This window comes from Elephantulus edwardii, unplaced genomic scaffold, assembly GCF_000299155.1.
Source record: "Elephantulus edwardii isolate Elephantulus edwardi_28Jun2011 unplaced genomic scaffold, EleEdw1.0 scaffold00142, whole genome shotgun sequence".
Classification (NCBI taxonomy): domain Eukaryota; kingdom Metazoa; phylum Chordata; class Mammalia; order Macroscelidea; family Macroscelididae; genus Elephantulus; species Elephantulus edwardii.
The window spans coordinates 4,892,072-4,918,292 of record NW_006399892.1 but is presented as its reverse complement, the minus strand read 5'-3'; the positions used below and the strand labels follow the sequence as shown (position 1 = coordinate 4,918,292).

At 38.4% G+C, this 26,221-nt stretch overlaps 1 protein-coding gene across 1 annotated transcript in view; it reads right to left on the bottom strand.

Annotated features, from left to right (window-relative positions):
- PCDH7 (protocadherin 7) overlaps positions 1–26,221 on the bottom strand; it is a 685,085-nt gene that overhangs the window by 658,126 nt on the left and 738 nt on the right. The window contains exon 2 of the mRNA XM_006894443.1: positions 23,737–26,220. Within this exon, the coding sequence (XP_006894505.1) occupies positions 23,737–26,220 (2,484 nt within the window). The remainder of the gene's footprint in view (positions 1–23,736; position 26,221) is intronic.

Here is a 26,221-nt window from a genome sequence, read left to right as displayed (position 1 = left end):
TTTGTTGGTTTTTTTTTTCTTTCTTCTGATTCTATATTAGGATCCCAGGTTCTGCTTTCCCTTTAGGGAGGAGAGATTCTAAATTTCAAATTACACTTGTATTTTCAGAAGGAATATTATCAAAACTAGAGAAATGGTGTTTTGTAGTCTTCCTATCATTTTACTTAAAAAAAAAAACAAACAAAAAACCAACAGGCGAGCTCTGGTGGCCTAGTGGCAAGAAGCTGCAACTGCAAACTCAGAGATACACAGTTCGAATCCACCAGATGCTCTGCTGGAGAAGGAGGAACAATCTCCTCCTGTACCAGTCAGATCTGATTTGATGGTACACACAAAAAAATAATGAAATAAAATAAATTAAAGAAAAAAAACCACAACAAAACAAAAAAACAACCCTCACACTAGTCAAAAATAAAATAAAAATGCTTTAGTGTAGGTAGTATTCTTTCTCATATTTTACAGAAAATAAATGGAAAGCTCAAAGACACTAAATTAATTACTCAATCTTTAGTTAACAACAGGATTGACTAAAATTGAAGGGGGGATTTTACATAAAATCAATGAGCTTTCCAGATCAAAGTCAATGAGCTACCTACCATCCAAATAAAACATAAATAGCATTTGCACAGCAATTTGTAACTTATAAATTGTCTTCACCTGCTTAATCTCATTTGAGGTATAGAATTCTGTAAATAGATGCTGTTGTTGTTCTTCTTCTTATGTGCCATAAAGTCAGAACTGACTTACAGCTGACAAGAGCTCGGAAGAGATTTCCCTCTTTTTCCCTCCCAGAAGCTGGTGAATTTGAACCACCTGCCTTTGGGTTGGCAAAGCAACTCCATACCGCTAGGCTATTAATAAATATTACTTAAGGAGCTCTGGTGGCCTAGTGGTAAGAAGCTGCACTGGTTCATAGAAGGATGAGCAATCTCCCAAGTGATTTACTGCCTCTGAAATCATGCTGGAGGGTCAGCTATGAGTCAGTTCCAACTCAGTGGTGTATAAGTAGAGTCATGGGCTGCCAAGAGAACAAACAGGTCTGTCCTGAGGAAAGTGAAGGTTGCTCTTTGGAAGCAAGGATGTTGAAACTCCATCTCACATACTTTGGGCGTGTTGTCAAAAGAGGCTAGTCCTTAGAGAAGGATGTCATGCTTAGAAGGGTGGAGGGTCAGTGTAAGAGAGGAAGACCCTTGGACAAGATGGATAGACACAGGGACTGTGGCAGTGGGCATAGTTCAATAATGATTAAATTTTTATCTATTCATTATTATTATTTACAGAAAACTTGGATTTCCATTCATTCATTGTTGCACATTTTCCTCCCTACCCGCCCCCCCATGATTAATTTTATTAAACATAGTGAGTGGGAATGATTGTATCCAATGTGAATGAAGGATAAGATAAAACACAATGTATACATACAAACTTTGTAGCAAGCCAATAGAAAAGAAAAATAGAAACAAACCACAAAACCCCGATAGAATAATAATGTAAGTTATAATTGAAGAGACTAGATAAAGTGATAGAAAAAGTGAAAACTGCTAGACTCCAAATGTTTTCTTCTAAATGCTGTCAGAGAGGTCTCATGCTCTTTCATTAGGAAGTATCGCATGAGGACCTCTCATTCGTCCCCCTTTTGTCCATCAATAGAAATACATTGTGGAGAGGTAATATCTCAAAGCTGTCATCATCTAGTCATGTAAGCAGTATAATCTGAAAGCTAAGTGATTGCAAGTACCCATGTTAATAGAGCATATGATAGATAATACGCTTAGGTGACAAGGTGTGTAGGAGAAAAAATGAAAACCATGCAGAAATAATGATTTTTTTTTTTTTTTAAAAAAAAGCTTTGACATTTCTCTGGAGACATTTTTAACTGTAAAAAAATATGTAACCAACTATTCTTAGGAAAATATTATTTATGACTCACATGAATGTTGTGCTTCTCCAGGAAGCTGGCATGGGACTGTAAACATTCCAGTGATTTTGACATGATTAGAAGCATCTACATAATGCCTCTTTTGAAAAATCATTTGTAACACGTGCCCCTTTCCTTCCAATCTCTTCAATATTAACAGTTCCCATTTGAAGGTAGTCTAACAACCAGAAAATTCTAAAAGTCATTCAAAAGCAAAGTGTGAAGAGTTTGGAGGGAGCAGGTACAATGCCTATATTCAGTTTGCGTTTAAGAAAAATCGTAGAGTAGCATAAAAGCAGTGAGATTCATTAAAATGCTCATTAACTAGCTCTGACGCAGTCAAAGAGAATGTTTAAGTGTATGAAATGTATAAAAGGCAAAATCTGTTGAAATAGAGAGGGTGTATAAAGAAAAATTCATCTCAGTTGAGGTCCAATGAGTGTCGGAGACCTGTGACTACGTTGCAGGATTAATTCAAGAGAAAGAAATCAAAGCCACGTTGTTTCTTTGTCAAGAACTGTCAACTTTCTAAGGTACCCATGGTTCCCTTTATACCACTCATTGTCTTTGACTCAGAACTGACTCAGAGCTGACCCTCTAGAACATTTCCAAGGCTGTAAATCTTAAGAGACTTCCTTCTCCCAAGGAGAAGGATTCAAACTTCTTGAAGCAGTGTGGCCTGTAGATTCACAGCTCAGCTTCCTATGAAATACATTGCCAGAGCTACTCTAATGATTTCTTTAGAGATTGTCTCCTCCCCCATATAGTGAGCTCCTGCTTTATATTCCAAGTACAATAGGACATCAATAGGGAGTTAAATAACTGAATGGACAATACCCCGTGGGATATGGAAATTCTGGTACGATCATAGTTAAGGTTTCACTTCATTTACAATTACACAGGTCAAGACCGCTGGGAATGTATTTTGAATTCTCCTGGTTTCTTTCTTTTTTTTTTTTTTTCTTCTTCTGGTTTTCCATTAACAGAGGATACTGGAAACTTGCTGACTATAAAGTAACAGGAAGTGAAATCTGGTAGCTCTTCAGACTTGCCTCACTGCAGCTGGGCTACTCAAAGCTGGAAAAACATTCAGTGTTTAAAACATTCTTATCACTTGGTACTTTCTGACATCTGACTCCCTCAGAGACAGTGAGAAAACGCAGCCTGCTTGGCGGGAAAAAATGAAGACAGAGTAAGTGCAAAAGCTTACAGGATGCCACTGGGGATAGAAAAGAGCAACACCTCAGACGATCATAAACTGCCTCTGCTGTAGAGAGAGGCGGCAGGATCAAGAAAGATACAGATTGCTTGCAATCCCAGGTCTTTCAGGAAGACTGCCAAGTGCAGAAGTGCAGACATTCTAAGGTGCTAAAGTCATTATTCTAGCAATCTTCCTCCAAACTTAAGATCTAGTGAGATGGCTCTGAGTCCTTCTGAAAGCAGCTTTCAAACATGCCAATAGGTACCTGAAATTTCAGTGCTTTATTTGATTTATGTTTTGCTATTTGCAAAAGATAACTGCATACCTCTCCTGCCAAAAATAAATAAGCAAACACAAAAAGGGTTTTACAAGTTAGAGTAGATGGTGAGGATGGATGGTGGTAGGCAGGTGTGCACACCTGCGAGTGTGTCTGAGAAGGGGACAAAGCACCAAAGTGTCATTTTTCATTCTTTAACATTTTTCATTGGGTTATTTTTTTTTTTCAGAGTTCGTTGTGTAGGAAGAAATGGAGGGAAATGGGAGCAAGCATGAAAATTCAGAAAGACACAACACCTATTTCTGCTCCTTTGTCATTGTTATGTACCATCAAGTCAGAACCTATCCATAGCTAATCCTCAGATAAGTTTTTAGATGCAGTAAATCAACTGCAGAACAACTGGTGGATTCAAACCACATACCTTTGGGTTGGTAATGCAACTCCTTACCAGTAAGTTACCAGTGTCCCCTAATATGCCCTTGGGGAGTTTTGTTTTTTGGGTGTTTTGTTTTGTTTTTTAATTTTTTGAAACATTTTGCTTTTCATTTAAAAAAACTCCTCCCAATAAGAGTGCAGAATAAGAGTTGCCTAGTAAAGTGGTCGGGGTATTGGTGGGGGGACGGACAAAAAAAAAAAGTGAACTGGGGAGGAAGTGGGACATGGAAGAAAATGTCCAAAAATAAGTGAATGGAAATCCAAGTTCTTTATAAACTTTCATTTAAATAAATATATATGAATTCCTTCCATTCTATTCCTGTTATTATTCAATTTAAAAGCCCTAAATGTCAACCAGTTTAAATGTTTAAAAAAGAATTTAAAAAAAAAGGAAGGAAACAGTGCAAAATTCTGGGGTTTTTTTTTCCCTTTTGTATATAAAGACTTTTTTCTGTCTGGCTCTAAAAGCATATTTCCCCCTTCTTTCTTCAAGAAGACAGTTCAGCTTTTACTCAAGAGTGATAAAATAATATGTCTTCAATTCTCCTTCACAGATGAGTGCTGGGAATAAAAAGTGACAACACTACTTGGCTATTATTGGTAACAAGATACTCTTTTTGGGTTTTTTTTTTTTTTTTATAACTAATTCTTCTAGGGGAAAAAAAAATCTTCCTGGCATCATACTTCACCCTTCTTATCTCTACCTTTGTTCTCCTTTAAAGTTGTTTATTCACAATAGTAGGAATGATAGCCATCAAAATTCGAGATTTAAGTTCGAGTCTTACAATTTCTCTCATTTCCCATGAAATATTTAATTAATAAATTAGGAAAAACTATAGTACAAAAAGTTGAGTCTTATGCCACAACAGAAATCGAGACCATCACCAAGTTTGTATCCTGTCTCTTTAGCAGGAATGAATACATTAATATGAAGGAGTTCTGGTGGCCTACTGATAAGGGGCTGCACTGGCAACACAAAGGTATGCAATTCAAATCCACTAATTGTTCTTCCGGATAAAGATGGGCAGTCTCTTCCTGTGCAATTAACTGCTTCTGAAAACCTGCTGAGGGTCAGCCATGGGTGGGTTCTGGCTTGACAGTACACAACAACTAACAGCATGTACTAAGAAAAAGCCACGCATGTAGATGTGAGATTCTTTCTGCATCTGGACTGCTTGCTTATATAGCAGTATATGATGAAGAATTCTGTTCTGACGCTAAACAAAATCAAAACAAGATTTACAGCACAAGTAGGCCAACTATTTGCTAGTCCTTGCTAAAGCTGGAGATCACGAGACCAGCTCAAAACACAGATCGGCTACACAAGTGTCCATGACACAGTAATTAAAGACTAGAAATGTGCCAGGTTTTTCTCTAGTTAGGCTTTCTACAAAGCACGCTCACTTCTTTGCCTGGTGTTTTCTATGATCTACAATGTAGAACGGAGCATTTCTTTTCTTTTTTTTATTCTTTATTTTATAAAACATATTTAATGACAATTTCCTCTAAGCCAGTCAGTGCACAAGGGGGTTCTGGGAATACCAGAGAGAATAACAGAGCTCTGCTCTGAGAGAGCTTGCAGTCTAGAAAATGAGAAAGAAAAGTAAAGACAAAAACTTAGACTGGTAAGGACTACAAACGTACGAGCTATCATGGGAGCACAAAAGAACATGTAACAGAATTGTGGGATATGTGGAGAAGAAAGGCCCATGAAAAAGATTAAGAACCTGGAGAGGATACGGGGTAGGACTGAGCATTTTTGCGGAGAAACATAACTATGTAGAGACATGGAGATCATAGCACTATTATAGGCCCATTTTGTATTTGTAACTCCAATAAGCTCTTATTAAAAAAGATATGAGAGGCTTTGGCATTTAGATCTCCTGCATATAGAAAAGTATCTGATGAAGGATTTCTTTCTAGTCTTTTTGGGATGTTATCAAGAGCGGCCTTGGAAAAAAAGACATCGTGCTGGGAAAGGTGGAGGGTTAGAGAGAAGAAGATCCTGATGAAGATGGATTGACACAATTTCCATGACAATGGGCTCAAAGCATGTCAGAGACCTTGATGATGGAGCAGAATAGGGCAAGGTTCGATCTGTCATTCAGACGATGCTATGGCTTGTTGACTTGACAGTGAACATAACTCCATTAAAAAAATAAAACGAACTCATTTTTTTAAAAATAAGTTTCTCTCTTTTTTTTTAGTTTCTCTGTTTTGTAAAATAGAAACAAAATATGTGTACAAAATAATTGCCTAAACATTTTCATTCTACACGGAACGGCACTTCCTTTCCTAAATTGATAGTGTGGACATGTTATTCTATTATCTCTAATGGGACATAGTAGGGACATTAAGCACTTTAAGTCCCTCAAGGGTGTGCCCATGTCTAATGATGAACAAACATTATCACAGAAAATATTTGAAATCATAAGCATACAGCAGAATTAATAGGATTTTTTTCTACCCTGAGTTTTCATTAAGCCATTTCACAGGTTAAACCAAGCAGTTACACGATTTAAAGGCTCGTTTGCCATTCGGATCCTCTGCTCTGCTCTCTAGCAACAACTGTTCTTATTTTACAAGAGAACAATCAAAAAGTTCACAATTAATAGCCGTGAATTCTCAAGAAATTGTAAGCGTGCGTTTTTTATTCCTTGGTTTCTGTGTAAGGTGATTGCACTCTTTATTTCTGGTGAATGAAAACAACTTCCACTTTTCCAGGTGAAAATGTAAAAAAAACCCCAAAGCACCAACAAAACAAAATACAAACTCAACAGGGAGCATTTTGCTAGATTGTTAAAAATAAACATAAACTAGATCATGGATTTTACCAAGTTTGTATAGTTTAGCAGTGCAAAAATACTTCATTTGGTCCTTTGTGCTCTTTCTCTCTTCTCCTTTGAAAATGTACCAGTATTGATAACAATATTTATGGATTCATAGGTAATTGTCCATTTTCAGACATGAGGTTTGAACATGATTTCCAAAGCAAACTAAATTGTCCCAGCCCTGTTTTACTTAGATTATACTTAACTACTGATCACAGAATAAATGTTAGATGTCCAGTTAGTACACCAGTAACAAACAATAATAAACAGATCTTGGGGATAAGTTCTTTTCAAATAGAGTCCCATCTGTAAGTATGCAGGTGTTTTGTTAGACTTTGCAGCTGAGGCTTGGGAGGAGAGTACCATTTTTTTTGTTACAAACTATTACACTTTTCCATTAGTAGGAAATCACTAAAAAGTATTTTGATATTCATGGTTGAATAAATATAACGCCACACGCACTAATGCAGACTGTGCAAACAACTTCTTTAAAAAGGTAGAATTCACTACTTTTGAGGTTCAAAACCATTCCAGAAATAAACTAACTCAGAGAATCTGTATATAGAAATAATATTGAGTCCACATAAATAATAATAATCATGTCACATAAGTATATGTTTACTCAAATGTATAATAAAATTTTTCAGATTCTACTTAATGAAAAATTATCCCAAGATTAAAGTAGTATTTAGACATTAAGAAAGCATTGCCACAGCCAACTACTGCCTACTGCCATAGAGTTGATTCCAACTCATAATGACCCCTCCATTAGGCCTTTGAGTCTAAATCTTTGTGAGAGGAGATGGTCCATCTTTTCCTTGAAGATTCCCTGGAAGATCTGATGATTTTTGAGTCATCATCTCAAAACTTTATATATGAGGTGCATCACCCGACCCCCTAATAAATTATTCATTATTTTCAATAAAAGGATTTGTTTCTGATAGGCTTCAGTGCTAAAATTGTTACATAATGAAACTTACATATAGGAAAAGACCAGTAGTATCTTTTAAAAGGAAAAAAAATTAAAACCATCGCTATATTTTAATTGTGTATTCACTAATGAGTACTTAATTTCAACAAAAGCTAACCAGTTCTAAATAATCTTGTATTTGTAAATGCTAATGAAAAAAAAGAAAAAAATTGTAATTCTTTTTTTTCTCTTGGGAAAATATTATTATTAAAGTTGCTGTTATTAAGGGCCGTCAAGCAGATGACAGACGACTTATGATGACAGAAATGCCACCTCATGAAGAACTATCCTACAGGGTTTTCTTGACTACTAAGGAAGCAGTTTCCCTGATAGGAGTGGGTTCCTTTATCAAAAATTACCTAATCAAAATGTTATTTTTTTTAAAAAAAGTTATTCTCTAAAACACTTTTTCTGTCTTTACTTGAATGACAAGTCACAAAAATGACAAATTTTGTGTTTCTTGTGTGTGTCAGTAGTACACCTAAGACTACTGTGTGATGAGGACCTTAAATAAGACAAAGGTAAAAAAGTAACAATGGGGGGGAAGTAGGTCATTCTTCAAATACTAGTTGGGTGGTTGTTTTTGTGTGCCCTCCAGTTAGAACCAACTTATAGCTGACCTTCCTGAGGGTTTTCAGGGGCTTGCCATTGCATGGGAGGAGACTGTCCCTCTTTCTCTTTTAAAATAACAGTAGAATCAAATTACAAGCCTTCAGGTAGGCAGTGTGATGTCTTATCTCTAGCAGGCCTTCCAAGGGGTATAGGAATATTAAGAAAATGGTCCTAATAGTGATCTTACATTTGGTTCACACATTGTTTAAGGGCTTTATAAAAAAGAAATTAAAAGTTGGGCAGAGTGATCCAATTTCAGGAACATAGTAAATACAAGGTATTAAAGAAGTAAGGTTGAAATACCACTAAACCTCTTAAGAGAAATAGCCATCCCACGCCTTCAAGTTGAGTAAAGCCAATACCGACTCATTGTTATGCTACACAACAAATGAACTATTTCATAGGGTTTCCATGGTTGTCATCTAGAGGGGAAGAGAAAGTCACATATTTTCTGCTGTGAATTAAGCTTTGGGTTAACAGTGTATCACTTCTTTTAAAAAAATATTATTTTTTTTGGTGGTGGTGGTGAACAGCGGGTCACTCAACCATTATGCAAGTGGTGCTCCTTTTAAGAGAACTGAGATGATCTAATTTCATTCTCAGGAGACAAAGAGATGTACTGTACTGGGAAAATCTGCAATCAGGGACCTCTCCAAATTATTGAGGAGCAACGATAATACTTTGAGAGCTACGATACGGCATGGTCTTTTTAACTACTTGCTGTGTAGCTGAGAGTTGGACAATGAATACGGAGGACAGAAGAAGACTCATTTGAACAGAGATGTGCCAAAAGAACAAATATAAGGACAAATACTGCTTGGTGCCACTGATGAAAACAAGACTGACATCGCGGTTGGGGGAGACTGAGAAAGATGGGATGTTTACTGCACTGAAACAGATGAGAGAGAAAACTGTTTAGAAGGGATATGTTATTATGTATTATTGTAATGACAGGAGTCCAGAACGAAGGCTACATAGTGGAGTGGACCTGGGGTGAGGGATTGTAAAACAATGAAAGAATTTTTCTTTTAGTTTTCAAAGAGAAGAGTGTACTGGGTGTGTGTGTGGGGGGGAGAGTGGGGGTGGGCAGGGAGAAAAGTGCAACAATGAATGAATGGAAATCCAAAGTCTCTGTAAATTTTCATTAAAATTTGTAATAATTTTTTTAAAAGTTATAGAATAATTAAAAAAAAAAAAGAACAAATATATATCTTGGAGAAAGTGCAGCCAGAGTACTCCTTGGAGGCAAAGATGATAAAACTTCCTCTCACACACTTCGGGCCTGTTGCTAGGAGAGACTATTCCTTGAAGGGCATCACGCTTGGGAAGGTCAGAGGACAACCTCTTGGATTGACACAGTGATTGCAGCAATGGCCTCAAGTGTGTCAGAGTGTGAGAATGACAGAGGATAGGACAGGGTTCAGACTTGCTGTTCATAATGTTGCTATGAGTTGTATTGGATTTGAAGGTACCAAACAGCAATTTCATTCTCATACAATGTGTCAACTATAACACAGTCTTCTCTAAACAACTTCACTTTTGCACAGAGATTAAGTGTGGCCTCTGCAATCTGTCTCTGCTTGAATCTCAAATCTGAACTTTGATCAAGCTCCTTAACTCTTCTATTGCTTCATCAACAGCTGCTATAGAATCAGACCTATTCAATGAGGTAGAACGTGCAAAATGTGCTGATCTCTGCCTGGAATACAGACGTGCAATGCCAGTTTAGTTATTATTTCTCTATTACCTTTGCAAATTGGAAGCTCCTTAAAGGTCTCCATCTGTTTTCTGCTCACTGCTGTTTCTCCAGTGACTTGAGCAGTACCTTGCACATGATGTACATGCCTGTTAGCATGGAGTCAGTTGCCACTTGTGACAACTCTCTATCAGGCCTTTAAGACTATAAATGATTACAGGAAGAGACTATCCATCTCTCAAGAAGCAGATGGTAGACTGGAATAGTGCAACTTCCACTATGGATCCCAATACACAAAGCATGATACCATGAAGGGGCCTTATGATGTGTGCAAGAAACAATGCTAAATTACAGTAACTCAATAAGCATTTATCTCTGAAATGCTGACTGAAGTACAGTGGACTCTATTTTTTATACATATAAGTATATGGATCAACATAGGACAAGATTCAGCGTAATTATTCATAAGGGCAATATGAATCGTAGTCGACTTGATGGCACATAACACAATAACTCTCTCTCTCTACACACACACACACACACAAATGATTTCATAAGGTAAAAATGAAAAATTTAACATTTTTTACTAACAAAATATATTTTAACATTCCTGACCTAACAGTACTATCTACTAGTGTATCTATTATAGATTTGAAAGAAGAAGAAGGAGGAAAACAAAAAGATGTTACCATTTTATGTGCTAGTGTCAAATGTGCGGTCTAGTGGCCTACTGGCAAAGAGCCAACTCAAAGGTGAGCAGTTTGGATCCACCAGCTGCTCCATGACAGAAAGATGGGCAGTCTCTCCCTGTGGTATTTACAGCCTCTGAAAACCTGCTGGAGGATCCGCTCCGAGTCTGCTCCACCTCAAAGGCATGTAACAACAATGCTATTCCGGCAGGCCTAATCTTCAAGGAGTGGTGCTGTTAACACAAAGACCACACTTCTCTTGTAGTTCAAATCCACCAGGAGCTCTGAGGGAGAATGATGGGACATTTCTCTCATTTAATTTAGGGTTTCGGATGCCTTTGAGCTGTGCTGTTGGAGAAGAGTCTTGACTATACCATGGACTGCTAAGAGAATGAAAAGGTTCTTACTGGAGAGGGTTAAACAAGGCTGCTCCTTGGAGGCAAGGATTCTGAGGCTTCATCTGACATTCTCTGGACATGTTGCAAGGAGGGACCAGTCCTTGGCGAGTGACATCATGCTTGGGAGGGTAGGGGGACAGTGCAGGAAAGGAAGAACATCGATGATATGGATTGATTCAGTGACCGGGGTTAAAGAGAGTAGGTGTGTTGGAGACAATAAGATTGGCACAGGACAGAGCAGGGTTTAGGGCTGTTGTACACAGGGTCAGTATGAGATGAAAGACTTGACGGCACATAACGACAACAACAACAACTTGTTTGGAAGTTCAGCTATGAGTCAGTTCCCATTAGGCAGCAATGAGATTTTCTCTAAGTATAATACTGAAATATTATCTCAGTACTTAAAATCAATCCTTGTGCCCACCAACTTTCTACAGTGGATTTGGATTATAAAACCTTACACTTTTATGCCATAATTACTGTGATTTCCCTGAACATGGGAACTCTTTACTTTTCCATTTTCAATGTAGTGGGACATGTAACATTTAGCTCTATGGCAAAATATTTCCTAGGAAGAGTCTCTGAAGCTAAAGTTTTGCTGACTTGCCTAATCATTGTGACCAAAAGATAAAAACCAGGAGAGTTACCTCTCCCCAACTTTGAGCTTACCTTGTATTACAAAACCTAACACCATCTCACCAATCTAACAAGTCCTTATTTTATATAGCACACTGGACACATGCTTAGTCCCCAGTCTGTTATGTGCCGTCAAGTTAGAAGACCTACAGGTGACCCTCCAACAGGTTTTCAGATACTGTAAATTACATGGTAAGAGACTGCTCACCTCTCTCTCGAAGAAGAAGCTAAAAGATTGGGTTGGCAGTGCAACTCCTTATCCACCAGGCCACTAGAGTTCCCAGATGACATATTACATAGATTTGTCACATCAAAATACGATGTTTTTAACTTCATTAAGTGAGGAAATTTAGCTATGGGGGGAGGGGGAGTAGAGTAGTTCCTGGATTTGTCTCTAAATGGAACGTTTACTGCACACACACACACACACACACACACACACACACACACTAATGGTTGGTGACAGTCACTTGGAGAGAGGAACCAGCCTCAGTTACATGCTTGGCAGTTTCCATATGCTATGTGAAATCAGACCCACTGGATCTTTGTCAGACCAATTATGCCACTGTATGTGAAAATCCACTGAGAAATGTACTCACAAAAGAGGGATTATTAAACCTACATTAGTGTTTCAACAGACTCTCCTCCTCACTTCACTCCTACAGCTTTTCATTTGGAATTTAATGCTGAAAATAAACTAGGAATTTAAGACTGAGTAGTAATACTGCCATTTGGAAAAACCCCTGTGCTACATTAGTGGAATGATTTTGGACAGTTTTATGTAAATACTGGTTTTGTATTAATTAATATATCCATATATACTTCCTGTTGGTAAAATTAAAGTAACTAAGATCTTCTTAAATAAAATGAATCCCCATGAAAATAGAAAATTGTGGATAGCATTCAATAACGTGCATAAATGGATGCAATAAGCTAAAAAAAAAGTTCTTTAAGTCTTATGCACATACACATGCTACAGATCCATGCATTTTTCACAACAGCCACGATTTATCCCCGCGTTTCACCAACTCCAAGAACCAATCTGAAAGGCAGCCTTTTGAATGGTGCAGTTAACACGATCAGCTGTTAATACGCAAAGTGCTGAAAGTGGAGACCAACCAGAAGCAAGTACCCTCCCGAGAAAAACCCTTCTTATCTACTTCTGAACAATCTGTGGTTCAGAGAACTTTATGACATACAGTTCTATTCTATCTGACATACCTGCGTCTTCAAGACCTTACTAGCTTAAATTAAACTAGGAAAACAAACAACTGTATGGCAGTAAGAAGCATCAATAATCAGCTATTTTTGTTGCCAAGGAGACTTGGTGGTGCAATGATTAAGCCCTTGGCTGTTAACAGAAAGACTGGCAGATGGCAACCGTCCAGAGATTCAGCAGGAGAAATAGATGGCAAGCTGTTCCTGTAAAGATTACAGCCTAGAAAACACTGTGGCATTGTCACATGGGGTCATCCCGAGTCAAAATCAGTTCAGGGAGCACGTAACGGGTGAGGGGACGGCAAAAAAAGGAGGCCCCTCAACCAGGTCGAGTGGCACGGTGACTCCAGAAAAAGTCTTGAGCATGTTAGAGATTGTTAAAGTTGGCACAAGGTAGTACAAGGCTCAGCTCTGCTGTTCATAGATTCTAATAAGTCTTAGAATAATAAACTAGTAGTAATAATAAAGAGAAAGTGGATATATTGCCATTATGTTGTCATGTGGTTGTTGTTGTACGCCAGCATTGGAACAGACTCATTGCTGGCTTTTCAGAGGCTGTAAACTGCACAAGAAAGATGGCCCATCTTTTTTCCTGCAGCAGGTTGATCCAAACCCTGAGCCTTTGGGTTGGCAGCTCAACTCCTTAACCACTAAGGTACCTCTTGGCTCTACTCTTTTTTTCAAAAGTGTGTAGGGAGAAAAATGAACGGAGACAGAGCAGTTAGAACGGATACCTTAGACTCAAAACGAATCAAAACAATAACAACAAAAAACCAAACCCTGAGCTAACTGTGGAGAAGTGGATATTTCACTCCATCTCACACATATCTGGCAATCATATCAAGCTGTGACATTTAGTGGCACCCTACAGGGCCTTGGCCAAAAATCAAGGCCACAACATTTACCTTTTTCAAGTCTCTCTCTCTCTCCTGTTCTAAGTCTCTCTGCCTTTCCCAATGGTAAGCTGAAGTCTGAGACACTTGGCTCCTTATGGGAGTTCTCAATCTTCTGAACAACTTCAGTCTGTCTGCCTTCCACACTGCCCAGATCAAAATCCCCATTTCTTAAGGGCTATTGATCTGCTAGAGGTGCTGACACACTTATCTACTTAAAGTCATTTGCACCCAGGTGTGCCAAAGACTCAAGAAAACTCTCCAGAGGTGATTTGCATTTAAAAGAGGTGTCCCTTTAGCCTACTGGGAGCCCTTTAGGAAAGCTCTGGAGGTAGAGGCATTTCTCTACTCCACTCCTGGCCTACAGCCCTCCCTACAACCTGGAGCCTACTTCTCCCAAGCAAGAGTACATTCTCTCTATTAAACCTCTGCCGTTAGTAATCCCACACTTATCTTTACAGATATTCTAAGTTCACACCTTTAATATTGACTATTCTTCATGGGCACAAAAAAAAAGGAAAACGCATCCTTTATCACTGAGCATGGCTTGGCACTCTGAACAGGTAATACCTGCAAGAAAATACAAATTGACAAAATATAGACAAAAATTGTCTGTACCTTGGTCTAAAGGCATCTACTTTTGCTCACGTTAAGGATTTCCAGAGAAATACTGAAAACCCATGTTTGCGAGGCCCTTCTTCACACCCCCTCAAATTATGTCAGAAGCCTACTCTGTGGCCAGTCTCTTTCTTATTAATCTTTACATTTATTCAGCTTTGTTTTCAGAGTTTGGTGCTTACAATAGCACTCAAAGTAAGTGGAGAAAGGAGGGGAAATCAGATAAATGTTCACTCATGACTTAAAAAAAAAAAGTCATACACCACACAGAAAAAGACAGGGACTCAAGTCAACATAATAGGAAAACTTTTATCCAGCAGGAAAGAGATCATAGTCAATGTGTTTCCACAGTCTGCTATTAAATGTCCATACCACCTTTCTCCTGCTGAGTCCCTAGATTAGAACCTTTATAGAAGGGTTACCTTTGGGTTAGAAAAGCAACTTCCTGTGTACTTCCCAAAGAATCCTGGGTATTCTTTGAATACCTAGTAGTAATGTTGGTTGGTACTGGAAGTATTAAAAGAAAAACTTTAATCAGTGAGCCGGAATATATAGACCAGCCTCGTAAATTCTCATCATCCTGGTTTGTATGTTTGTTTGTTTTTAATGGAGAACTACTGTCCTGTGATTGAAAATACAATGCCACAGGACCAATATACAGAAGAGAAATGTGAGAGTCATTCCTCTGTGTCTGACTCCTTCACTCCAGAGCCACTTCCTAGAATGTTAACTTCCAATAGTGTCAAAGGAGACCGCTCAAGAGAACTGATACAGACATCGCAACAACTATTAATGGGAAGCAGAAGGTATATGCTTGGACAATGAACCAATGGCAACATAGTTAAAAAGCATGTATGTAAACAAAAACCAAGAGGTGTGGTAAGGCTTCCCAAAGGCATTTTGCTGTTGACAAATGCTGCTGTAAAGGCCATAAGGTTGGTCATCCTGATTCTGCTTCTTAGTCACTAAAATCCCTTGGGTGTTATTTTAATTGACTATGTTTTTCTAATTATGACAATAAAGAGTCATTATTTCTTGCCCTAAAAACTCTAGAGCAACTGTTCTAGAATCTTTTTGTTGACTGTTTCTACCAAAAAAAAGAAATTCTACGTAACAACAAAATATAAGAACATACACAGACACAACTGAAATAACAAAATGAGCAAGACAATCTTTTTTGAGTGGCATCCACTTTCTAAATAGCATGCCTCCAGAAACTCTATGAACTTTGATAAACATCGATAGTTGTAGAGGAGCTTCAGGCCTTTTGTTCATAGGGCCACTATGAGTTGTACTCGACTCGAAGGCAATTAACAACATGTGAACCCAGAGGAAACTCAAATGTTTACAATGCCCACTTATAACTTCTCTGTGACAATATTAAGTATTCCCTCTTAGTGATTGCACATTAAATTAACTAAAAATTGGGGCTCTTCTTTTGTGTGTATTTAACTTGGTTTTGAGTTGATGCGATTGTACAGGGTTCACATTGAAAGTCTATGCAATGAAGTCTACTGCAGATGAGGAAACACACATTTCCAAGAGGCAGAAACTGACAAAGGCGCTTTTCAGCAGCTCTTTACACTGATCCTTGTGCCCAAAACAAAATGAGAAATCAGAATAATTAGGGTTTTATTCAGGAACTTTATTACAGTCTCATTGACACTTCTAAAATTTTCCCTTTGGCAAGGCTTTATGTTGGCAAGCAGCAAAATAAAAGATCTCAAAGATTCAGTTGGGATTTTCAGAGGTTAGAGTGTACTTCCTTTCCTATCACTTTCACATGTTTTGAAAGAAACTCACACAAGTGTCATGTGGATTTGGCAATTGCGGTCAAGCCTTTCCAAACTTAGGGACTATTTTAATGGAGCAATTGGTGTCCACTTCCTAAACAGCGTGCCTCCTGAAACTCTATGAGCTTAGAGAAACAATGATAGTCATACAACAGGGTTCAGGTCTTTTCTAAAGTCACTATGAGTCATCCTCAACCTTATGGCACTAGGCACTTAACAACTATATATATCTATAAACTTATTTCTAGATACATAAGCAAACTCATACATATAAAAATGTGAACATAAATATACAATAAATATAAAACTAAAGGAATCTTTAATAAAATTCTGACATAATCTTGAGAATCACTGAATAGCTAAAATTCAATAACTCTCATTAATATATGACATGCTTAAGTCTTAGAAGTTTTCTTGAGTTTATATTGTCAACATCAAAATACCGAATGCTGTTCCATCTAAACAGGAAAATACCTACTCTTCCTGAAAATGACTAGAGTAACTTTAGAAAACCTAACTGCAAAGTTCTAAAATTTCTGTAAGAGTTTAACACAGACTGAAAAATTCTGTAGATACTAAGGAAAAGTGAATCCCTTGCAGTGTCTGTGATAAATATAAAATCAAGTCTTCAGATTGATTTTGTAGATAATAATTGGTACAAATATATCTCAAAGACCTTGCAGACACATATATGGGGAAACACACAAACACACTTACAGAAATGCACACACATAATACAAAACCAAGATCTTCAAAGGAAGTTAGAGCTAAGAGTGTTGGTGGCCCTGAAATACTTAGACGACATTTAAAAAACTACGGACTCATTTAGGCTTTAATTTAAAGTAAGAATTTTGTGTATTATAGACAAAGACCAATTAGATTTCATTTTCTTTTTTTTTTGTCTGTTCATACAAAGCCATCATCTTAAAATTACTATTGTAAGAACTTTTGAATTTTTTTTTCTCTCTCTCCAACGACTTCCCTGTGAAGATCTGCTGTCATCACCTTGGGAACACAGTGCCTGGTGCTTAAACATCCACTAGCAACACATTTGTTTGGGTTAATACTGTTTCTTTTATAAGTTTATTTATTTCAATACTATGATTCCTTAAACAGGAAGGGGGATGGAAAATAAAATGCACAAACGGAACAAGTAGTGATTGGCTGACACCCCACGGCCAAGGGCAGGCTCCAGCAGGTTTCGGAGTAGCAAGGTCATCACTGTATGGTGCATAAAGGAGCATCATATTAGAGTGGAATTCAGCCAAACACAGTAATGTATGGATGTAGACGCATCTGAAAGAAGGAAAATAAAAATTTATGCAGGTGAAAAAAAATGCAATAAAGAAATATCCCCCAATGTCTTATGCCCAATCTGAATGTCATGGTAGAGGTTTCGGAACAGATAATATTCATTTGAAATTTCTACGTTTGTAAATAATAAATGTGTTCTGTATGGGGAGAGAAAAAGAGCTAACTTGTCAGAGGGATCCTACTTGAAAGCTTTAATAGTTTTTTGTTTGTACACAGCATTAGAGTTCAATATAAACACTCCTAAATTCCTGAAAATAAACCTTTATTCTGTCTTTAAAACATTAATTCACCAGAAGTGATAATTACGATTAGTTTTAGTGGTTTCAGCTCAATTCTTCCTGAAAGCGATTTCTCCCAAAACACTAATGCTAAATAAAGCATTGTATAATATACTGCAACCAAGACCTTGCTTTAGGGGAGGGAAAAAGCATCTATGTAAAATAACAAAGCTTACTCAAGAGATAGATGAACAGATCTTACAAAAAAGAGCCTGGTTAGATAAGTCTAAATGCTCTAAAGTATTATTATACAAGTTTCCTCCATAATCTCCAAGCTTCCTCACCCCCTCACAAGACTTAAACTAATACTCCTGGTGAGTATAATGAGGCAATGACCTTACTGAAATGCATTCTGATGTTAGCTGATAAAATGATAAATTAAATAATCTCTATTTCCTGAATATATTCATTTAGGATCTGTTAAACTAGATGGAGTAATTACGTAATGAGAAAGAAATTAAATTTTTAGATGACAGATACAATGTCACTTCTTTTTTTTTTAAAGGTGTGCTGTAAAACAAATTTATAGGGGAAACTGTAGCGTAATTACACATTCAAGATGCTACTAAATGCAAATGTATCTGTAAAGTTGAAAAAACGGATGAAGCTCAGAAATCAGAAGGAATTATTATTATCGATGATAAGGGTGAAAGATTCTCCTAACTATAATGTACAGAAAGTTTCTAACTTTTAACAATTTGATATTCAAAATATATTTTCATTGAGGACATAATTAATGCTAGGGAGGGAGTTAACATTTATCAGCTTCCTTAATGTTAATCGTAAATATTTTGCCAACTAACTTGTTGAATACATGCTCCAAACCACTTTAATTACTTTCAATACATGTCATCAATTGCTATCCTTCAGTAAAGATGGAAAGAATGATTATTTCTTTTTAAATTCTGTAAATGTGAATTATCATGTCTCTGATTATTTTGAAAATAAGAATTGGAGCCTAAAGCAGAATTATATTCTATCACAAAAATGTCAATCTTGAAAAGGGAACATATGAAAATTACACATTCAGAAGTAAATTTCAGCAGATTTTTGTAGCTCTTTAACATATGCAGAGAAAGTTAGATAGATTCTATTTTTTTCCCCCAGGAATAGAATGATAAACCTAAAAAGAGCACTGAAACCTGAGTTCCATGACTGAGTTCTAGTTCACACTATATCACGCTGTGGCCTTAATGGACTCAGTCTCTTCTCCCATAAAAGAATGGGAATGACCTCCCTGTCATTGTGTAATTCCAAAATGTGATCATGCTAATTAATGACTTTAGATATGACACCGAGGACCTGATTTTAATCTTTTATTTTGATTTGGTGTTAAACACCTTAAAGGTTCAGATGTTTTCCATGCACCACTATATAAATATAACAATGACTAAAAAGTGTGACCATGGCAGCCCTACTGATAAATAAACCTGGGCATCTTGTGTACACGTGTGTTGTGTGCATGTGTGTTATTGTGTGCACGTGTGTTGTTTTCTATAAAGTGTGTATTTTTTCACTATGAGACAAGAAAGATGAAAAGACAGCAAGAAATAAAGACTGTACTGTATTCTTTTCCAAGTGTTATGATTCCGTTTTAGAAAATTTTTTTAGAAAATTTAAACATGACTTCATGGTCTAGTATCTAAAGTCACTTGTTAACTGATAGAAAATCTGGGATAAGGGTCAATCTGTCATAAGTGAACTCATATACATTTCTGTGATCATTGCCGATTATATCAGTGAGTAATCTTTACCTTATTTCAAAGACATCTAAAGGTCCAAGTAATGTTGCTTTAGTGATTAGGTCTCACGACCAAAGGCAATTCCTCACTGACATCAGTGACATTTGGGCTGATAGGCCATTTGCCTATGATATCGGATCAAATGTTACTGAAATCCTACCAGACATACACCAAGCCAGCCTTCTGAAAAGTATCTTTGATTTCAGACAGGAGAATCATATTCAAGAATTGCAGAAATTACTTTAAAAGGATTAAGACTGGGAGTGGTCACTGCCATAGAGGCCCAGATGCATTTCTACCATAATATATATGGACCAGCATACATATAAATAAAGCCGGTATTAAGTTTTTATTGCTTATGATTCTAATAGTTGGTGACAAGTCATCCACTTCTTTCCAAATTCCAAATAATTTAGCAAGTAAGTTGTGCCATATCTTTACTAAGCGCATGATATTGAACGAGATTTCATCAATTAAAGAAAGCATTATTCAGATTCAATTCAGCAATTCCTTATGCAAGGAAAACCATCATTGGAATTTTTATGGATTTTTTTTTCCTTGAGTATCTCAAGATCAGCTACAAATGGATTTTAAAATTAATGTTTATTCAATTTGTATACTTTATATTCTTGCCAAAAATAAAGTGCCTTACTTTCCACTTACTAAATACAATTTTACATATAAGTGCATTACCTAAATAACAGCATTGCAAAGATAAACTAAACAGGGTTTCAGGATAATAAGTAATGTGGTGAGTATACTTTTAGTGTCTATTAATCATTTGGAATTATATTTCTTTTTAAAAGAAAATTTCAGAATACTCCTTTAACGGCAGAGCGCTGGGGATTTAAGATAAGTGAGCATTCAAAATAAAAATCTGAATGACTTCCTTTTATTATACAATCAAAAAGTACAGACATGCAGGATGCTTTGGGGGTCACAAGGCTTAACCACCATGCCTAGGTTTACCAAGTGAAAGAGTGACATGGCAAGGTGGACCTTCTTCAATCTCAACTACCTTGTGAAAGATGCATATGCTGTTCAACTGTTCACATTTAGCTATGAAAGCAAAGAGTTTTCTTTCAGTTGCGAAGAACTGTACTATGAATTCTGGGCTGCAATATCAGTTTCCCTTTTGTTGAGAAGTTCAGAGATAACTCCAGTAGCTCTGAAACACACATCTAGAATCTGTCAGAGTGACTATGGAAGTCCATTTGAATGTCTTCAGAGTTTGTGGAAACAAACCAAAAAGGGTAAAGATTGTTATATACTGACATTTATTTCTACAAACTAGTTTATGATAATGTAAACATGAACCTGATTTCTGAGGAAAACTTCAAAAGTGCAATGATGATTAATTTTATAAAACATAATGAATGGGAGAGATTGTGGGCAACACAATGTGAATGAAGGGATAGTATGAAACACATGAATTCAAATTTTGTAAGCAAATCTATATAAAATGAATTTTTTTTTAAAAAGTTCTCTCATAAAGATAGCAAAACTGTGAGACATCACCTAGGTTTTATCACTAATAAAGAACTTTGATATGGAAATTTAGGGGCACTACAAATAAAAAAATGAAGTCTTTAAATCAATGTGGTTTCAGAATTTCAACTAATCCATTTTTAAAGGAATGAAAAGGATACAACCTTCTTGTTTTCATTTAGACAGACTGAATATCATAGAAGGAGGGAAAATTATAGCAAAACTGTGGTGAAGTGAATTTTTTCACTCTTTTTCTCTTTTCCATCATGTTTGCTCAAAGAATATATATTTTGGCAGTTAAGAAAATTAAAGCAAGTATCTTTTTGAAAACAAGACAACCAACCACCTACTTAAGGCACCCGCGCACACACACACACACACACACACACACACACACACACACAAATCAAAACAAAAAGATCTTGTTTATTATGTCAGATGCTTTTACTGAATGTAACTTTGTATGTGATCTCCCTGTCCCTGGACAGCAATATTGAGGAGATGAAGCATATCAATTACTATCACTAATTACATTAAGGACAATGTGTTTCATTCTTCTTTATTTCATTGTAGGTCAGCTGCTTCCTTGTGGTTAAAACTTGGTATGCCTTTTGAATACCTAATGACATACTAGTTTCTCGAAGTCACTTTTGGTAAGATGCATGATTCATTCCAATCGCCTTGTGAGTTTTCTCTTTTGGTGTGTGGACTTCTTTGCTTAGTCAAGAGACAAGCACCAACATATTAGTTTATTTATAAGCGTATCACTTTGCCTTTTAAACAGGATGCCAACAGTCTTGATACTGGCTGCTTTAAATATTCAAGCACATAGAGCTTTCCCTATTAGATGAGCCAAATATCGCTCAAGTGACAGTACTGGACATAAGAGGTGTTTGCATAAGATATCTATAAATCTGCCACTTAATGCATGCACTCAAAATAAGATTACACAATTTAGAATGCAAATAACATTCAGTCCCTGGACAAAGAGTACCAATTGGATGGCAGCTGATCTCTCTGTGATATTTTACATTTGGCTTATCTTTTTTCTAGGGAATACCTAGAGTTTTCTATTTGTGGGTATTCAGAAATCATCCTATAAATAATCCATTATTTTAGTGGGATTCTTCCTTGGTTATAAAACTGATAAAAGCACCAAAAACAAAAGGAAAAAATTTTTCTAACTTTAGGTAAAGCAGTAATACAACAATTATAAACTCCCTAACTGTCAACGTTCAGGTTAAAGTAAGTATTAACCTGAACTCATACGCATCAAAAGACACAATATCAAAGTCACTCAATGCAATGTGTTCCACACCTGTGTTTTCTTGGATGGTTTTGATTACTGGACATGGAACACAGATTACATCTATTTCTCCTTGTTCCGAGAGTTATCATAAAGTATTTTATGCATAAAGTTTCCTCAGAAAACTAGTTTTATAATGATGCAAGCAATAAAGAATTGATATCCCTTTTCTATGACATCTTCAATGAGAACTATAAAAGAACATTCCCTTCTACCTAAATTCTTCTCAGGTTATACAACAAACATGCAAAACCTATTTAACAGAAAACCACTGTTCTATATGACTTGAAAATCAAACATTATGTTCTTTGAGATGAGTTCTGGAAGGAAAGATGCTCTATGAGTGGATTTGCTACTAGTATTAGAAATAGGCGTTTCCAAAACGTTTTATTCATTCTGTGTTCTAGGCACTTGGGTGAGTATAAAAAGGAAACTTTCCTTTTATCATATAAGCAAAGATTCTCATGCTAAATTTTATATTTTTAAAAATTCACTTTGGGATAAACATTTGAAAAAAAATACAAACAGAATAACCCCAAACACACGCAACTGTTTCTGCATTTCACCAAAACAACTGAGATAATAAATGTTGATGTAACTTATGTTTTCCATGTATCCCAATGCGTACTAAAATATTCATACACAGTGTGAATCAATCACTATCATTTTTGTGGACAGGCTGAAACAGTAGTTGACTAGTGCAATTTATTTTGCCTTTGAACTGTTAATACTGAACTCGAAGAATGCAAATGCTTGCAAATAGCTTACATCACATAAGTCTAAATTTTTACAAATATCAAAGTACCACAAATGTAGTTTTGTACAACATTTGCATATCATTAAATATTTTTAAACCAGGGTTTCTGTCAAAATATTCAGTACTTCAATATTTTAGGCTTGGTACTGCATTTGCATGAATCAGCATCTGCTTATCTGTAAAATCCTGCATAATGTATAACATAGCTGAAACTTTTATAGTGTCCAATTTGCATATACACCCATAGTAACTTTAGACATTTTTCTCTCTGGATGCAATTATCCACTTAGTAGCCACAAAAGAGACTATTTTCTCCTTAAAGCTAACCATCCAAACACACATATATACATATTTATTCTGGAGACAGAAAAGGTAGGATAAATTAAGAGCTGTTAAGTGCTATGAGAAGTGCAAAAACTGCCTGTTTTGAATATTTCTTTTAATAGCTTAGTGTATCTTATGCCTAACTTGCAAAGAGACAGTGGTGTGCTTTCCATAGATGGCCTCTGCTTAATTACTGGTGCATGGGGTCACCATTAAATTCCTGCTGTCATGAAAAGTTAAATAGAACTTCAGTAAACAAGACAAAACTTTCCAGAACGTGCTGCCCGAGACTTATTAGCCCTCTCTGGGATGACAAGGAACTGTATTTGGAATGCATCTTACCTGTTTGCTGTACTTGTTATTGGTCTGACAGCTGTACTCAGAGCAGTGATCTGATCCAATTGAAATGTTGTCCCCTGCTCCCACAAATGTGTTGGCTGGTGGTAGATCTTGTACGGCCTGGTGTTTTTTCCCTGCAGTTGGTGACTGAGGATGCAGCTGGACAGTAGGCAACGGGGAACTAGATTTGTAATGCCTTGCCAGGTCTGGACTGCCAGGCCCACCATTAACAGATCGGTATCGCCCCATGCTCGGGCTATCTGACAGCTTCTCATTGACACTATCATACCTCTGTCCATTTGGTTTGGAAGCTTCCACAGTGACAATGCTACTGTAGAGTGGCTGCTTAGATTTTTTGTTTTTCTTGTCCTTCTTAGGCTTTTTCGACTTGTCATGCTGCTGGGGTGTAAAAAAGTCCTCGTGGTCCTTTTTGCCAGCTTCATAGCCATTTTTGTTTTTGGACCGGCAGTACCTGGCCATCACTACAATCAGGATGATCAGGATCACTGTCATAATTCCAGCCACCACTCCAATGACAATACTGAGTCTCTGTTTGCTAATTTCATAGCTTGGGTCACCAGCTATATCCTGGGTGAGTGGGGTGTGCAAACTTCTGACTATCTGGGAGTCAATCACAGTGGCATTAGAAACGCTCTCATTGACAAACACATGCACCAGAGCCGTGGTGGACTGGGACGGCTGCCCGCTGTCATTCACTTGCACCACCAATCTGTGCAAGCCATAATGCTTTTGGGTGAGTTTCCCCACTAAGGAAACCACACCACTGGTGGAATCAATCTCAAACAGCTTGAAGGGATTCCCTCCCACAATGCTGAAGTTAAGGTCTGCATTGATGCCATCATCACTGTCTGTTGCCAACACCGTAGCTACAACTGTCCTGACATTACTTGAAGGTGGCAGTAAAGTGTAGGAAATGTTTCTGGGCAGGGTTACAGTGGGAGCATTGTCATTCTCATCCATCACAAAGAGGGAGACAGTGGCGGTGGCAGATCGGGGAGGATCTCCCCCGTCCACAGCCTTGACTCGAAAAGTGTAGGTGGTCTGGTGTTCCCGGTCAAAGGACATGGTGGAGTAAATGGTCCCCGTGTCATTCTCAATGGAAAAAATGTTACTGTTCTCCTCTATATACAGTCTCATCTCTGCGTTCTTCCCCTTGTCAGCATCCATCACGGTGACCATCCCCACCGGGCTGTTGGGCTGCAAGTTTTCTTTGACATAAAAGGTAAAGACGTCCTGCATAAACTTGGGGTCATTGTCATTCCTATCAGCCACCTGCACGATCACCGTGGTGCTGCCCTGGAGCACCGGGACGCCTTTGTCCTTTGCATTCACTTTAAACTCATACCTGTCAGTCTGCTCGCGGTCCAGCACCGTGTTCACCAGGATGTCCCCAGAATTGGGGTCGATGGTAAAGATCCCCATCACGGAGGAGTCCAGGGAGTAGGCAATCTCCGCGTTCTTGCCACTGTCAGCGTCAGTGGCCCGCACAGTGGCCACCCTGTCGCCTGGGATGTTGTTCTCAAAAAAGTAGACCTCCACCACCGAGTGTTCGAAGACGGGTGGGTTGTCGTTGGTATCGCCCACCTTGACCACCAGGGAGTTGTTGCTGGAGAGGCTGGGACTGCCGGAGTCCACGGCCACGATGACCACGTTGAACTCCGGGGTGGTCTCGTAGTCCAGGGGGGCGGAGGTGTGCAGGAAGTACTTTTTCTTGTTCTGGTCTCCTTCGGTGTCGCTGGCCGGCTTGAGCTGGAAGGGCACATCCCCCACCACGGTGCAGGTGACCACCCCGTTCTCGCCCTGGTCCCGGTCGGACACCTGCACGAGGGCGATGGGGGTGTCCACCAGCACGTCCTCGGCCACGTTGGCCACCCCGTCCTTGAGCGGGATGCGGCCGATCTTGCGGATCTCGATGGAGGGCACGTTGTCATTCTCGTCCTTTATGTTGAGGACCACCGTGGCCTTGTCGGTCTTGGGGGGCTGCCCGCGGTCGCGGGCCATCACGGTGAAGCGCAGCTGGTTGACCTCCTCGCGGTCGATGCGGTGCAGGACGCTGAGCCAGCCCGAGGTCTCGTCGAGGCGCAGCAGCCGCCGCACCGACTCTGTGGCCGCCCCGAACACGTACTCGATCTGCCCGTTGACCCCCACGTCCAGGTCGGCGGCGCGCAGCTGCAGGATCGGGGTCCCGGGGGCGCTGTTCTCCGCCAGGTCGGCCTCGTACACGCTCTTCTCGAAGCGCGGGCTGTTGTCGTTCACGTCGGTGATGAGCACCCGTAGGATGGCCTGCGACGAGCGCGGGGGGTCCCCGCCGTCCCGCACGCGCAGGGTCAGCTCGTACGAGTCGCGCTGCTCGCGGTCCAGCGCCCCCTTGACGATCAGCTGCGGCTGCTTCTCGCCGTCCGGGGTGTCGGCCACCTGCAGCTCGAACACGCTGCTGCGGCCGCCGGGGCCCGGCCCCCCGGCGCCC